The 17,335-nt window shown below is 43.1% G+C and overlaps 1 protein-coding gene across 1 annotated transcript in view; it reads right to left on the bottom strand.

Moving 5' to 3' along the window:
- Positions 1 to 17,335, bottom strand: part of LOC133364081 (probable ATP-dependent RNA helicase DDX60) — a 91,898-nt gene that overhangs the window by 58,956 nt on the left and 15,607 nt on the right. The window contains exons 6-10 of the mRNA XM_061584135.1: positions 16,563 to 16,673; positions 13,788 to 13,913; positions 11,188 to 11,343; positions 2,434 to 2,575; positions 929 to 1,084 (exon numbers count right to left, since the gene is read on the bottom strand). Of these exons, the coding sequence (XP_061440119.1) occupies positions 929 to 1,084; positions 2,434 to 2,575; positions 11,188 to 11,343; positions 13,788 to 13,913; positions 16,563 to 16,673 (691 nt within the window). The remainder of the gene's footprint in view (positions 1 to 928; positions 1,085 to 2,433; positions 2,576 to 11,187; positions 11,344 to 13,787; positions 13,914 to 16,562; positions 16,674 to 17,335) is intronic.

Genomic DNA, 17,335 nt, shown 5'->3' with positions numbered 1-17,335 from the left:
CACAATAGCTCAAGCAAGCAATGACATGTCATCTCTTCCCAGGGAAAAAGATGACTGCCCCCATCTACCCATAGAGGAGGGATGGCACATCACCTCACTCGTTACTCCCAGGGGCAGCTGCTGCACTTTCTAGACATTTCAAGCAGCTAGGACATGTAAAAAACACAATTAAAACACAGCACTGGGACCAGTTCATAATATCTGGTGGGCATCTGAAACACTACTGTCCATTGTGCACCAGAAGGGAAGATGAAAAGAATCTTTTTATTACAATATATGCACTATGCAGAAAATATGCACTAAGTAGAAAAAGGAATACTACTAGAACACAAATTTTTTAAATGTTCCCAAAATATACTGCAATCTTTCATAATTAGTTTATCCTCATGAGGATGTATTAGGTGATCATAGATAAGCTGGAAGATTTGCTGATGAAAAGAACACATATATATTTATGTGTATAAACAAATAAATAAAGGTAAACAAAATATATTACAGAACACAGCTTTAAGAGACGATTCCAAAAATCATAAATACTTGCATGATTAGAATTTACTGCAATCAACTGAGTGTGCATAGAGGAGCCAGAGATGAATGCACAGAGTTCTTATTAAAAAGTTTAAATCCCACCACACTGCTGTTTGGCAGGGAAATGCAAGTGAAGGGTGGGAGCAAAATATGACTGTCTACATCATCACCCAACTGCTGAGATTTTAGCTTTTAAAAGAAGACTTGCACATGCAGCCCTGACTGCTAGATTGGAGATGTGTAGCAGCCAGTTTCATGTTCCCCACTCCAGTCAGAGTATGTGGCCAGAAGTCAGCTTCCATGCACATAAAGTACCTAACTGGATTGGAGTATATATCTCACACCATTATTAGATGTATTATTATATTGGTTATATTATCACAACCCTGAAAGATGTTACCTTCGCTTGGTGAGCAGGTTGTTGTAAGAAAACACTTAGAACTTGTTCGCAGGGGAAAGAAATCTCCAACATCAACTCCCGTAGATAGCGTTGATACACTTTCCCACAAATATTCATAATCTTGGCCAATACTGGATCCTATATACAAATCACACTCTAAAAATATATAATATGGAAACAAATATTTGATTAATATTTTTTTTTAGTTTAACGTAGAGATAAATTAGGCAGCATTTCTACAACTTTGGGGTGGGACTGGCACTTTTTAAGTAAGTTTGAATAATTTCTTAGGGGGGCAAACGCTGGAATTATTTGGTGGGGTCCTACGTGAGAGAGAACTTTATTTATTTGACTTTTAATGCCACTTTTCAAAAGCAAAGGTCCACCCAAAGCAACTCACAATTCAGAAGTTATAAACAAAGACGAAAGAAAGCAACACCATCAAAAAATATACTATAGCCAGCATGGATTTTTCACATTCCGCAATGTTAAATTGAAAATACCCCCATGCCATTCTGTTCTACAACCTTCTCACTCTCTCACACACACACACACTCTCTCTCTCACACACACACACACTCTCTCTCTCACACACACACTCTCTCACACACACACTCTCTCACACACACACTCACTCTCACACTCACTCTCACACACACACTCACTCTCACACACACACACTCTCTCACACACACACACTCTCTCACACACACACACTCTCTCACACACACACACTCTCTCACACACACACACTCTCTCACACACACACACTCTCTCACACACACTCTCTCACACACACTCTCTCACACACACACACTCTCTCTCACACACACACTCTCTCACACACACACACTCTCTCACACACACACACTCTCTCTCACACACACACTCTCTCACACACACACTCTCTCACACACACACTCTCTCACACTCTCTCAGGAGAGCATTTCTGAATGAGCAGAGATCTAGGTTTCTGTTCACTACTGAGGAGGTATGACATAACTGTGTGCACACTCAAGAGTGAGCATAGGACTAAAGCTCTGTTAGGTGCTCAGTATTATTAAAACTTCAATTTTTAAGTGCCCACTATTTCTTTGCGAAGGAGGATAGGGAAAGAACCAGAATAAGTGGAGATCACACAACTTTTCTCTCATCTGAGAAGCTACTGTGACAGCAAGGACCCCTTCTGAACCAAAGTAAGACACTTCTGAACCAAAGTAAGACAATAGTTAGGTGCTATTTGTAAAACTGCAATGCTTAAGTGTCCACAAGCGAGGAGCATGGGGAAAACCAGCAGTTGGCCATGACCTCATTGGCCACGCCCCCATATCAACCCCACCAAGTCTAGTGGGCACCTACCAACAGTGAGGAAGATCCATATTCTAGGAACTAAACCCATCAGGAGGGAGTCAGCACCTCAACAACTCACCTCACTACTAAAAGGTTTGCTTTAGATTTTGACATTCCAAAAGGCTTCATTATTCAAGGACTTAAATAAAATGTACCTGGGTCTTTTTCTGTTTCATAATAATGTGCAATGTTCTTCCACACAAGATTATCACTTAAATCAGGCACAGTAGAAAAATCCACATTCAGTGATGTTTCATGGGCAAGATATTTCAGAACATGAAATTCACAATGTTTATGCTAAATGAGAAGAAAAATATTAAAGAAAACGCTTTCATTTTATGGATTTAATATTCAACTAGGCTGGCAGGGATTTTAATCAAGGCCACACAGCAAACGGGGGGGGGGATTAAACCTTTGCTGTTGCTGTCCGGCCAAACATATCACACTCCGATATCATCTCCAAACCAGCCCTCAGAGGAAAGGAGTGTTTTAATTTGTAATGTTGCTGTTGCGATATTTTAGATGTCGGAGAGGGAGGGTTTGCACATACCTGCCACCACTACTTCCTCAGAGTCATGTAAATCTGGGACAAAGGAAGAGAGTAGAGAGAGAAGGTTTAAGGGTTCATGTGGGTATTGGGCAGAGCTTGAAAAGTTACTTTTTTTGAACTACAACTCCCATCAGCCCCAGCCAGCATGGCCACTGGATTGTGCTGATGGGCATTGTAGTTCAAAAAAGTAACTTTTCCAAGCTCTGGTATTGGGGACTGGGGATGTTATTGAACCCTGTCATATTCCTAATAAAACAAAAAAAAACCCACCCTTTTGGGTTTGTGTGTTTTAAAACACCTATTTTGGAAAATAGTTTGGTTTTTCAAGCCCAATTCCAAATCTAGCTAAGGGGAGTTCACCTATCATTAGTTCCAGAACAGGCTGAATTCTGGGTATGGCAGCTCAAAATTCATCCCCAGACCATTTAGACTCCTTGTTGGCTCAACCTCTGTCAGCTGACTCATGCAAGTGACTCTCGTGTGTTAAGCAGAAATTGTTGGACTTTGAAAATACCCACAAGCTACTTTGCTGAAAGTAAAAAGTCAATATGTGATATACTAACTATCTGTTATTCTAAAAGACCCATGTACTGTGGTGATTTCGTAGGGAGGTTCCCTTTACATCTCCTTTTAAGATAGCTGGGACTAGGAGTATTCCCCGCTCCGCACAGTACTTACCGGCTGCGGGGCGAGATTTGCGGCCTGGGGTGAAGCCCTAGCCGCCATTTAGAGGAAGGGCAGGGGCGCCAGGACTGGCATGACATCATCAAGGCGCACTGTGGGCGACTAGCAGCCGAGCCTATTTAAGCTCGCGCCGGCCCCTCACCCTCCTCTTCTACTTCGGCGAGCGACGAGAGGACGACGAGGGACATAGCAGAGAGAGCTGCAGGACAGTTGGCGTTGGTTGGGCCTATTAATTGGTTACCCCCAAAGGGGGTTTTGGGAGCCCCAACAGCTGTGGGTGGTAGCACTGCAGCATGGCTGTGACTGGGGCAGGCCTCGTAAAGGGGCCTGACCAGCGGGCCTCGTAGTGGGGCCTAGCAGCAGCACGTCCAATACCCCCCCCCACCTAGCAGTTGTGGAGGGGTTGATTGCGGCCTTTTATTAAGCAGTGCGACGTTAGTGCTGCTGCTGGTTAAAAGAAAGACACACAGCATACTAAAAGGAAGTTTAAAAATAAATGAGACTACACTGGATATACAAACAAAATTAAATATAGTCAGGTTAATACACTGGTTAAAGACAGACTCATGCACATAAAGGGAAATTAAAAATAAATCAGAATAAAAGGGACGAACAAATGAAATTGTGTCTAATCCTTCTAGTTTAAGTTCCCTCTGAGCACTCCCCCCCCAACAGGTTCATCTTAGCCCCCCCCCCCCGATGATATACACAGGTTGGTTCTTTATTATATTATTATAGGGTGGATGCATGATGTGATGGCAGAGCACTTTCGTGAGGCTTATGACTTCTTGCTAGGCCCAGACATAGGAACAACTTCTTGCTAGGCCCGGGCATGTAGGAGGTTTGAAGTACTTAATTATATGATTATTATACTACATACTAGTATATTGGTGGGGCCTAGTGAGCCTTTTTAGCCTTTGGGCCTTTCACAGTTATATGATAATAAGGGCGGAGATAACAGTTTGCTAGAAAATGTCTAAATCGCTGTATCTTAAGTGAGAGGTCCTTTTGCATTCCAAGTGTTAATTTCAGGCTATTTGTTCACTCTGAGACAGAAGAGGCATTTACCTGAATTTAGTTAGGAATGGAAAGTTTAGCAGATGGTAATCATATTGATTGGGGAATAGGAATAAAGAGGAAAGCCCAATTTGCCTAATAGAGATCCCTCATATTACAGGATCTTAGACTCTTATTGACATAGGGCTGCCTTTTAAGGTCCAGGCAGACTCTTCCCCCCTTTACTGAGGATTGTGGCACCAACAACGAAACATCATTACCTGAAATTACATTTTAGTTAGGACTTCTGATATCATTACCTGGAATTACATATAGCATGCAACGGTTGCATTGGCTCATCTATTTAGATATGTGTTGGAAAACCTGCTATAGTGCAGCCACATATTGGTGACAGCAACACATCCTCATCATCTGCTGCTCTTGGATTTATGATATCATTTACTAGAAAGGGATATAGGATGTTAATTTTGCATTTTGGACATCTATTATGATAGGTGCCTACAAGGGGGAGGCTGCTGCAGTCGGCCAAATATGGGTGGCAGCGCCATATCTCCAGTATCTGTGCTTTGGGGAACTGGGTTAGCTGCACTAAAATGGTGGCTGGGAAAGTGTGCTTACTCATAAATTATTTCCTTTCTTTATGTGAAACAGGGAAATATGAGGCCAGTGGCCCTCACAGTGATGAGGAGAAGCACCCAGCAGTAGCTGCTCAAGGAAAGCGTTCCTCCCCTGTTAAGCTGGAGGTACTGGGACCTTGCTTGCAGACTGCCCAGTTCCTGGGGAGGTTTGTTTTGTTATGGGGTTTTCTTTCAGTTTCTGGATCCCATATTGTAGTCTCAGGGCTTGCGTTAAGGGCCTGCACTCTTAAATTTGTCTTGGGCATAGACGCAATGGCAATCAGTAATGGCTTCCTACCAGTGGGGTTACAAGGGGATTTATAGCTGCTGGGTTTTTTGCCTTTTCAGTCAATTCTATGAGGTAGAGCATTACATATAACCTTCCTGGGCATACCACCTAATTCACCACCAATCATACTCATGTGGTCAGTCAGTAAGGGCTTCATGCCAGTTAGGCCAAGAAAGTGTTTCTTGTCTGCCCTCCAGGTATTAGAGGACTTTTCCGGTGGTTTATGAGGTCGTAGCAGGGCTTTCACAGCCTTACTACAGGTTCAGGGTTATGGCTGTATAATAATTTAATGCTTGTTGTGATCAAATATTGATCAAGAAATTAGAGCCAAACTGCAGGCAACATTTTCTATTCTGGCCCAAATCATTTGGTCTAGTTTTCCCACACTCCTGGGGAAGAACTAACTAACTTGCTGTAGAATTACGTGACATAGCTCAGGGCTAGAGCATCTGAACTGCGAGCTGAAGGTCCATAGCATCTCTAGGTAGGTCTGGGAGGTAGAACTGGAAGTCCATGGATGCATCGGGGTTTTTGTGCTGGCTGCAGGCTTGGACTTATAGGCAGTGAGGCTTGGGAACTCTCCCGTCCATTTTAGTGGGATAACATGGTCATGGGAGAGGTCTGTGACTTCCTTCTATTTCAGAACGGTAGGGTTATGGCCCTTGTCTGTTCCTTTGTTCTCTAGTGCCCAGATTTTAATGTTTTCTTTTGGGGCATGGTAAGGTAGAGTATTGACACTGTTTTATTGAGGTGCTGTCATGGACTCAGGTGGAGCGGTTCAGCTGTGCTGTGCAAGCACACATTGGGAGATTGGGGAGCGGAGTCAAAGATGGCCATAAGCCAGTCTGTCGCCCCAGCATGCTCAACAGCTATCAGAATGCAGGAGTGGGGAGCGGAGTCAAAGATGGCCATAAGCCGGTCTGTCGCCCCAGCATGCTCAACAGCTATCAGAATGCAGGAGTGGGTTTCCCCAGGACTTCTGGGCCGGCAAGGGCTATGCGCCAGAGTGGCCTATTCGGTGAGTCACCTGCTGGGATTGCCTAGTGAATGGCTGGAGACTGGGCCTCTCAGTCCAAGCACTTTGAGGTAAAGGCTGATGATTTTCCCACTTATTCCAGGGACTTTAGAGTCCGCCGTATGTTAGCTGGGTGGGCTAGAGAACACCCTGCCACCCTCGATCCCCGTTGCCCTTTCTCACGGGACATTTTATTGAGTATGGTGGGCCAGTGAAAAACAGTATGCTCCTTAAGCTATGAAGCCAGACTATTCCAGGCGGCAGCCCTTATGCTGGTTTTTGGAGCTTTTAGGATAGGTGAGGTGGAGCCCAGATCCAAGGGAGATTTGTCTCGATGGGCCCTCCAGCAATCAGATGTCTCCTTGGAAGGGAGTTGTACCTGTATAACATTGATGGACCGGCAATGTTGCTGGACAGGGATGGAGCAGCTGCGCACCCTATCCTGGGCTTACAGTTAGCCCTCAGTCAATGGGCTGCAGTGTGGTGGCTTGGCTGGCGAGGAATACTTTGGGACGGGCTCCTACCCACTTTGTCCCAGCTTGGTTCAGTGCGGACATCTCTGCATGTGGTGGTCATTCTCCGAGTTGGGAATGACCTCAATATTTGAGTCAAAGCCCTCAGGTGGCGGGCATGTGCAGACATTCAGTTCGGGATGCAACGATGGCCTTGGTTACCTAAGGGCATGGCCCTCAGTTGCAGGCATGTGCGGACATGCACTTGGCGAGGCACAAGAAGGGCATGGTCCTCAGTTTGGCAGGCATGTGCGGACATGCAGTTGGCGAGGTAACGGAACGGCATAGCCCTCAGTTTGGCAGGCATGTGCGGACATGCAGTTGGCAAGGCAATGATGGCCTCGGTTACTAAAGGGCATGGCCCTCAGTTGCAACGAAAGGGCATGGCCCTCAGTTCGGCAGGCATGTGCGGACATGCAGTTGGCGAGGCAACGGAAGGCCATGGGCCTCAGTTTGGCAGGCATGTGCGGACATGCAGTTGGCGAGGCAACAGAAGGCCATGGCCTCAGTTTGGCAGGCATGTGCAGACATGCAGTTCAGGAGGCAACGATGGTCTCGATTACTTAAGGGCATGGCCCTCAGTTGCAACGAAAGGGCATGGCCCTCAGTTTGGCAGGCATGCGTGGCATGCAGTTAATAAGGCGACGTCGGCCTTGGGTACGTCTACTTTGGTCAGACATACTCCCACGTGTTGGCACACAGCTGGGGCTTAGCCAGTGGGCCACAATACAGTGGTTGGGCCGCCGAGGGATGCACTGGGACGGGCTCCTTCCTACGCTTTCCCAGTAGGCAGTGGTTCGTCATGTGCCACAGTTTTTGGTTATTCACTTGGGCGGTAATGACCTGGGTATGCTGAAAGACAGGGCTCTTATCGAGCAGGCGTGTGCTGACTTCCGGGCCATCGAAGGACGCTGGCCGGGAGTGCACTTGGTGTGGTCTGATGTTTTACCCCGTAGGCATTGGAATTGCGAGGGTGACCCTAGGGGCATAAATAGGACCCGCAAGAAAGTCAATAGGCAACTCAGGCTGGCTCTTTTGGACTCTGGTGGGTCGGTTATTCACCATCCAGAGTTAAGACGCAGTAGGATAGAGCTATATAGGTCAGATGGAGTCCATATGACAGATATGGGTAATGACATCCTTCTAGGGGACCTGCAGAGGGGTCTGTGTGAGTTGTTGTTTGGAGGTGGGGCAAGTGGGGACTAAACAGAGGTTTGTCCCCTCTTTGGTGGCAAGGAAGTGCGGGAAAGTGTAAAGGTGAAGGGCAGCTAGGTGACACCTTTAGGCATCTTTGGAGGTGATTGGCGGTTCCGGAGGCCTGCAGCTCCAGGTTATACGGCCTGAGGGCAGGATACGGGTCGCCTTTGGGGCCAACATGTCTCATCCACTCGGAGTTTCAGGGCACCGGGGGCAGGCGGTGATGCAGGTTGGCCTTCCTACACACCCTATGGTTGTGGTCAGGGCAAGGGGTTGGCAGATTGGCAGCCCCTTGCCTGGCAGGGGTTGAATCGCCCCAATAGCTGCAAGCAGGCTTTGTCTGACTCACCAGGAGAATCCCACACTTATGTTCCCCTCTGTAGGTTCGTTATGCAATGTGAACTTGGTTAATAAAGTGGCCCGTTATTTAACCCAAATATATATTGTGTCCATGTCTTATTTCACCCCTGGGCCGCAAAGAGCCAGCTGAACGGATTTAGCCAATAAAAAAAGAGATGGGACATAACAATTGGAACTGCTAGGCCTAGGCATACTTGCTATGATTGTTATTTTTTTATCTTAGAATAAAGTCCTTGTTATTTACCTCAACCTTGAATTTTTGACACAAGAAACATACCGTATAACCTCAAAATTATTAAATATCCAAAAAGAAACAGACCTTTAATTTAATTATATTACTCTAAAGAGAATTCACAAAAGCTTAAACGATATAATACACCTGTTGGTTTTTAAGGTACTACAAGATTTTTTTATGATTTTGGTGCAACAGACCAAAGATGCTTCTAGACAGGGGCTTAATATTACAGATGGGTCGTTTTGCTATCACAAAAAAGTCATTAGCAACAGAGTTTTTTTCTCCAACTTACCAGATTTTTTCACAGAAAGGAAAAGGCCTGATTAAATGTGGAAAAATACAGGCTGCATTTCAATGCTAACAATGTTGCATTGATACTGCAAAAAAACTTGCTTGTCTGAGGAGAACTAATCCCACAATAAATACCCATCTGGAAGCACAGTAGCAACATGGCTACCTCTCTAGAAATTGCTCAAAGTGCAATCCACAACACAACTCTCAGAAGAAAGCCTCATTGAACCAGAGCTTGGAAGTAATTTGTTAGGAAAAACAGATTTGTAATTTAATTACTTTTTTGAGAGATGCAGTTTCAGGGTAAGCGAGGGGCAGGCAGAAGTTGCAGCAGCAAGCAGCCAGGGTCCTAAAGAGCTGCCACTTCCAGTTTTCTTTCCTGCCCTTCCTTGCTTCCTAACAACCAGGATGCATCTTTGTCTTCTGTGGAAGGTATTTCCTGGAAATTCTTTTGTGCAAATTAAAAAATCCCCCTCCCTATAGGAAATGCAAAGATTTCCAAACAGATACCTGTCCAGGCACTTGTGAAAAATCAATTGGATTGCAGCCTTACTTTTCTTTTGCAGCCATTTTAATTCTGCCTTCTGTACCTTCACAACAGCCATGTGAGATAGGATAGGCTGAGAGTTAGGGACTGGGCTAAGATAGCAAATAAGCAAAGACAACGATGAGTAAAAATTTAAAATGTGAAAATGCTCATGCTCAGAGTATTTTTGTTGCTTGTTTGTCAAGGCTTTGTGTGTTTTATGTCTACTGTCACACAACTTCTTTTTGCCTGAGAATGCCGTATTTCAGTTACAAATGTTCTTTTTTAAAAAAAAATTGCCCAAATTCTGTGGTGGCTATTTGTTTTCAACTTGAGTTCTTTGCATGGTTTAGGGTTGGCATTGCAGGAGATCAGGCTCTTGTGCATTTAACAGGTGTGTGGCAGGTAGAAATTAAATGAAGCAAGCCTTTTCTACTATGGAAATATAATTATGGGGAAAGCTTCACCTTTTAACATTTTGTCTTTCAGACATCTTATTACTTGTGTGTGCCCCCCTCCCCAGGTTTAATTTTGATTTGTGAATGCTACGACCACTGCCATTCCCTCCCCCCAGTTACATTTGCAACAGCCCTGTGAGGTAGATTAGGCTGAAACAATATATGTACATAAGCAGCAGTGGGTACTTGTAGTTGGTACAGCATTAATAAAGTATAGCCCCTGAAATGTATTCTGGTGGAGTCCAGTCCTATATATGTCTACTCCAAATTAAGCCTCATTGATTGATTGATTGATTGACTGCGCTTGTATACTGCCCCATAGCCGAAGCTCTCTGGGTGGTTTACAGCAATCAAAAACATTAAAACAAATATACAATTTAAAACACATATTTTAAAAACAATTCAAAACACAATTTTAAAATTTAAAACAATATAAAAACAATTTATATTCATTGAGTTAAGTGGGTAAGTATATGGGATTGCAGTTTAATTTTTACCTCTGAAAGGAATGTGAAAAAGTGTAAGTGTTGGGGTATCACCATTGCAGGGGTGGGGTGGGGGGATGTGAGATTCTGTTATGCCATTCTGGTCACCTTATAGATAAAAAAAATGTATTCTACTACCCTGCGTGTGTGCATGTTTATTTTTAATGTTGTTTTAGGCTACTTACATGTGTAGCAGCCAAGGCCAGCACCTTGAAGGCGCTTGTTTTTAAAAAAGTAACTTAAGTGTAATTGTAGTGATTACTTTTGAGTAACGGTAAAGTAATCAGTTACTTTCAGAGCAATTGTAATGCTAATGGTAATTTATTACTTTTTAGGCCACGTAACAGTAATTGTAACTTTTTAAAAAGTAGTCTTCCAAGCTCTAAATTGAACAATGTGGGATGTACTTGTTGCCACTAAGTATGCAGAGGTTTCAATGATTTTCAGTTGGGTATGTTTCTTCACTTAGAAAAACTGCATGGACTCAAACAACAGAATGTAAATCTTATTTCATCTCTTACATAAGTAAGAAAGCACCTCCAAATTTTCAGTAAGTGAAGACATACATGGATGGAAATGAGTTTTGCAACAAAAACCTTAATAAAAATGATCTTCAATACACAGTCAATAATGACATCTAATTCATTTCAGAAACACAAGCTGCAATACCTACCTTTTGAATTAACACGCTGGATCCTTCATTCCAGCTGTTACCAATGAGTCTAACTTGAGCTCGTTGTGAAAGTGGTAAATGATGTAGAAAAGCCACACTTAGGCAGTACATCCTGATGAGGTCTGCAGCTTCTTGTAGTGTTAATAATTTTCTTCTCTTTTCCCACATGCAAACAAAAGGGAACATTGTATAAAACACATTAAGCCAACCACATTTTAAGAGGGAAATTCATCTAGTTTCCCATTTCGCCACTTCTAGTTTGTTTATTACATTTCTATCCCATCTTTCTTCCAAAGAGCTCAAGGTGGCATACATGGTGCCCCCTTCCTATTTTATTCTCAACAACAATCCAGTGAGGCAAGCTAGGCTGAGAGACAGTGACTGGCCCAAGGTCTAACCACTACACTGCTCAGTTTGTAATTGCTGTGGGCATGCTCTTATGTTAAGCAAAATCTTTCTTTTTCTCCCTGGTTTTTTTGTACAACCTGGAACTTGATGATAGACAATACAGTTCTGATGACCTTCGAGTACTCAAAACCACTGGAATTTGTGTTCCATTTCACCAGTCTGCATAGGGCTGCTAGGACAAAACAGTTCTCACAAGTTGCACTGAGGATGGGAAGAATGTCAGTCTGAATTTGGAGCTTGTTAGAAAAGGTTGGTAACTGGCATAAGCAGCACCTGCTGGAGTGTTGATTTGCCACAGAATCATTTCTGCAAACTTTTGTGTGTTTTATCCCATCTGATATATTTGTAAAAAACACCACTAACTGCAAGAGACATAGTTAAGGCTCCAGTATCATCTCCTTAGAACAGTGTTTCTCAACTGGTGTGCCTCCAGATGTTGTCGGACCACAACTCCCATCAGCCTCAGCCAGCATTGCCAATGGTCAGGAAAGATGGGGATTGTGGTCCAACAACATCTGGAGGCACACCGGTTGGGAAACACTGCCTTAGAAGGTAAATGAGCCTGTAAATGGCTGCCCTGGAATTTCCAACCACTTTGGAAGAGGGGATAAAGAGCACAAGATAGTAATACGTAAGACTGCTCCAAATGTTTATTTCCCATCTCACTTATTGGCTGTGAGCACACTAGTTGCCTACAGCAAAGCGTTTCTATTGGCCGCATCTGGAGGGGCAACCAATTGATCTGCCAATCAGTTGTGAAATCTATCTGAAACAAATTTTAAAAGCACACTCAAGCCAATCCCACCAGGTTTTACAGTTAAAAGGGGTGGGGTGTGCCCCTATTTTCAGAAAAGTGAGGTGGAGACACACTGGAACAGGCCCAACAGTAAGTGTGTCTCTACCCATAGATACACTGACTTAAAAGCAGTGCTGGTTGCTTTTAAATTGACAGTTTGATTTCTCCCTGTGAAATATTTAGGACCTTGTGGGTGTTAGGTGAGAAATATGAGTAAGAGTTGAGGCCCCTGTCTTACTGTGGAATGCTGAGATGGGCAGGGCCACGCATCTTGGTCCTAAGCACCCTCTCCAACCATGGGTTGGACTCCTTGGTTTTCTCAGAAACTGGGCAATGAAGCAGACTGGTTAACTGCTGGAGCACAGGTAGCACAAATCTCATCAGTACAACTGGAGAGGTGAAAGCTGAAATATTTTATATTGTTTTACTATCTTGCTATGCTTTTTGCTGTTATACACTGCCATGAGAGCAGGTAAAATTTTCTAAAACAGATAATGATGATGGACTGCCTTCAAGTCGATTCCGACTTATGGCGACCCTATGAATAGGATTTTCATGGTAAGCGGTATTCAGAGGGGGTTTACCATTGCCTTCCTCTGAGGCTGAGAGGCAGTGACTGGCCCAAGGTCACCCAGTGAGCTTCATGGCTGTGTGGGGATTCGAACCCTGGTCTCCCAGGTCATAGTCCAACACCTTAACCACTACACCACACTGGCTCTCTTCTAAAACAGAAGAGGATTGTATTCAGTTGAAGTCCTACTCAGAGTAACCCACTGAAATTAATTAAATTAAATTAGTCTTCTCCATTAACTTTAATGGCTCTACTCTGAGTAGAAACCATCACGGAATACCACCCTAAATAAAGAGACACATACAAAATGTGTCAAAAACTATTTACTTAACAACCATCAACCTCCACATGTAGGAAATGTTGGAAGGTGAGAGCAGGTCCAGCACAAGACATTGTGCCACCCAAGGTACATGCTATCACTGCCACCCCCCACCTCCACTCCTCTCCCACTCCTCCTCACCTGTTTTGCTGCCTTCCTCTCTCAGCCTCTGCCTCCCCTTCTGCTTCACTTGGAGGAAGAATGAGGCATGGGGATGGGGGAAATGCTCTGCAGAGCTTTGCACAGAAGCCTCAAGTCTGTGCGTGGACAGAAGCTACAAGATTGCAAGGACCAGGAACACTAATCCACCACCCACCATCTCCTGAGGCAATTGCCTCAGTTTGCATTGTGGAAGCACCAGCCCTGGGTGGGAAGTTAATTGGCTCAATACAAACTGTGAAGTAGACACAATATGAAGAGTGGGGGGAAATTGTCCACAGCAACTTTTATTGCAAGCATAGCATTAAGTAGACGCAAATGTGATATAGGAACAAATGAGCTCTCACCTGTTTTTTAGCGGTAGTTTGTAATTCCTTACTGTGCATGTCAAGCACCAATGAGGCCGAGACAATGCAGACAATATGTCGGATATCTTTTTCCCCCTTCCGGATTAAAGACATTTTATAGGCAATCTTGGTATGCGTGTATTAAAACAAAAATAGAAAGACAAGATTAGCCAAAATGTTCCAAGGTTTGGGGACTCTGCCAGAGCTTGGAAAAGTTACTTTTTTAAACTACAACTCCCATCAGCCCCAGCCAGCATGGCCACTGGCTGGGGCTGATGGGAGTTGTAGTTTAAAAAAGTAACTTTTCCAAGCTCTTCCATTTGTAAAGAAACTAGTACAACTCTATAGTCTCTTCATGTTTCTTAGGAAACCCTGCCAAAGATATACATAACAGCAGACAGTGCTTAATAGCATTTCTGTGACAGTGTTTTTGGCTTTTTGATTGACATTGCTTAGTGCAAGACAGTTCACTACAAATGCAAGAGCATCCAACAATATTAACTCTTATCTTTTGAGGATATCCACACCTACAGTACTGCAGTGCCTACATATATATCTACTGATCCTACTCTTATACATACATACACCAAAAAATTATATAGGCCACCTACTAACATGTTCTCTGGGTGGCTCATATGAAGTAAAGAATAATACACTATATTCAAGTTCAAGAACAAACAAAACAATTGCAGGTAAAAATGAGTTTATGCTGCTGAAAACATAGTTTAGCATTACAAATGTATAATAAATCACATTTTGGGACCCTCTAGACATCCTTTTTATTGTGCATTCATGATAATTTGTGCTCGTGATGCTATCGAGGTGGTCACATGTATTTTTCAGTATTGTTTTCAGCATTGTTTGCACCTGCAAGAGTTTTGGGGTGGCCACACTGTTTCAGTACCAGTCAGTGCATATCCTGTAACTTCATGACAAAATCCCATACTATTTTACACCACAAATGTTCTGGTTTATTTTTGTCCCGCTTTTGTTGTGCCATAGCCCTCCAAACAACAACGTGATAGCATTGCGGAAGCATTGCAGAACAAACTAAAATGCAAAATAAATTTACACACTTATTGTATTATGTTGCAGAATACACCAGCAATAAAGCACCAGTATGGAGGAGTCATAAGAGTCCAGATATTAAATTCACAAATTCTTTTACAGGCTTGAGTGAATAAAAGATCATGTGACACTGAAAATACCCTAAAACAGGTGTCAAGCGAGCCTATCTAAAGTGGTTACTCCATGGTCAGAACACTCTCTCCCTAGTAGCCATCCTATCCTGGATTGTTGGGCTGCGACAAATGGCCAACCAGTTTCATCTGGATAGTTCAAAAGGCTTTTAATCCGAGATTCCAGGAAGTATGTCTCTATCAAAGAGAACATGTCTTTTGTGGATGGCTGTGTGTTTGGCCAAAGCCATTGCTTGCAGAGCAGGAAATTGTCAGTTCCAGCCTTGCTGCACAAGGAGAGCCGTACACAGAGGAAGGGGCCATAGCTGAGTGGTAGGGCATATGCTTTGCAAGCAGAAGGCCACAGGTTTAGTTAAAGGGTTAGGAAGCAGGTGATGTAGGTCCATCTGAGACCCTGGAAAGCTGCTGCCAGTCAGAACAGAAAAGACTAGGCTAGATAGGCAACTAGTCATCACCTGGTAGAAGGTCGTTTCATATGTCAAATAGCCCACATGTCCAAGTAGAACTACAATAAAGTGAGCAAATGAACTCCTGTATTTCCATTCTACATTTTTGATAGCATTCCACACTTGATGTAGCTCATAAACTCCAAATTAAGAGCACAAGAGACTGATATCAAAAAACTCCTATGAAGTATTATCCAACTATTATTATTTGTTTACATCTCTGCCCCAGAGAGCTTACAATCTAAAATATGTAATCCTGCACAAATTTGGGGAGTCAGGATCAGTCTGTGTGATTGTTCCCCCACCCTAGCCCTCCTTCTTCTATATGAACTCACACACACACACACCCCTGTACAAGGGTTCCCTGGTAAAAATGAAATGAGAACATAACTAAAATATTTAATAGAACTTTGAATAAAGTGGGAATCTCAAAATAAGACAGCTTTTACTAAAGCACAATTCCTTTCCAAACCTGGAATCAGTTGAAAAGCCTAAGGTTTGCACTTTAATTTCTTCACATGGGTACAAATATACATGCAAATCAGGGCTTGCAGGAGGTGGGGGCTCCTCCCTGCAGCTTTAGCTTAGCTTCTCCCAGCCTTCACAACACATTTGACAGATTTTCTGGTCAAATGTGATTCAATAATCTGTCTTGCCTCTCTCCCCATACTTCAGGCAGGGTCACTCTTTACAATAATAATAATATTAACAATAATAATAATGCACATACATTAATTCAGTTAAATGTGCATTCATCCTATCCTTAAAAAAGAAAAAAGGAGTAATTTTTAAAACTGAGTGCTGCTTCAGGGAGCAGGAAGAGGTGAGTCGGTGATGTCACTGGTTTCTAGCCAAAGACCATTGTGAACAGCCAGCTTTGAATACAAACCCTCAGGTCTAGTTTCTCCAGAACAGGGTCTGGAGCAGGGTTAAACATACTATCTGGAGTAGATGCTGTGTTTAAACAAAATGAAGTGAGAGTGTTTCCACTATTCAAATTATGTACAATTATGCCCTTAGGGTCTCTAATCACTTCATTTTATTAAACAGGACCTTTTTCATTAGTGTGCAAAGAGCATTCTGTTCACCATCTGCAGAATGCCAGCTAAATTACAAAAACACCAGTTTACCTTTTGTTCCATAGTTTTCGTACATCTACAAGAAGAAAGTAATTCTTCTGTGCTAGACTTCTTCAAGGGTTCCAGTAAAATTTTCAAATACTGTTTAATCTTTGCTTTGTGCTTAAAAAGAAGGAAAAACAATCTTATTATTCATTTTTATATTTACTATGATTACATCAAAGTTAAGTGTTTACTTTCTACTTGTGAACACTAATGTAAGCTGAAGTAAGGTTAAGGAATTATATACAGGCAGGCCCCACTTTACAGCGCTTCCTTCGCCTTTTGGTGTTCCGCTAATGCGGCGACTTTCAATTAGGGAAAATCCCCACTTTAAGGCACTTGTTCCGCTTTTACGGCGGTTTTTGCTCGTCATGCACCATTTTCACGCAACGCGCACCATTATCATCAATAGTTTCCGCTTTTCGGCAGCAGTCCGGAACGGAACTTGCCATATAAGCGGGGCCTGCCTGTAAAACCAAAACAGAAAAATCTACAATAATTAAGTTGTCTGATCTTAAGATATTGAAGCCGCTCAATACGGCAACAATTAACAGGTGCCAGCACAAGCATCATATCACAAATACAACTAACCAAGCCATCCTACTGTATTCACGGTAAGGGAAACCTACACATATATGCATATGTGTGAATCAAAATCCAAACACCTGCTTCTTCTAGAGGAGGGTTATGGGGCATGCAGCTCTACGGTTATTGCTGGACTCCAAGTCCCATCATCCCATTAAAGACAAGTATTAGGTCATTTTGCTGGGATCCAGAAGATA

Source organism: Rhineura floridana, chromosome 9, assembly GCF_030035675.1.
Source record: "Rhineura floridana isolate rRhiFlo1 chromosome 9, rRhiFlo1.hap2, whole genome shotgun sequence".
Lineage (NCBI taxonomy): Eukaryota > Metazoa > Chordata > Lepidosauria > Squamata > Rhineuridae > Rhineura > Rhineura floridana.
The sequence above is the reverse complement of the archived record's forward strand: the minus strand, read 5'-3'. Positions and strand labels throughout refer to the sequence as shown.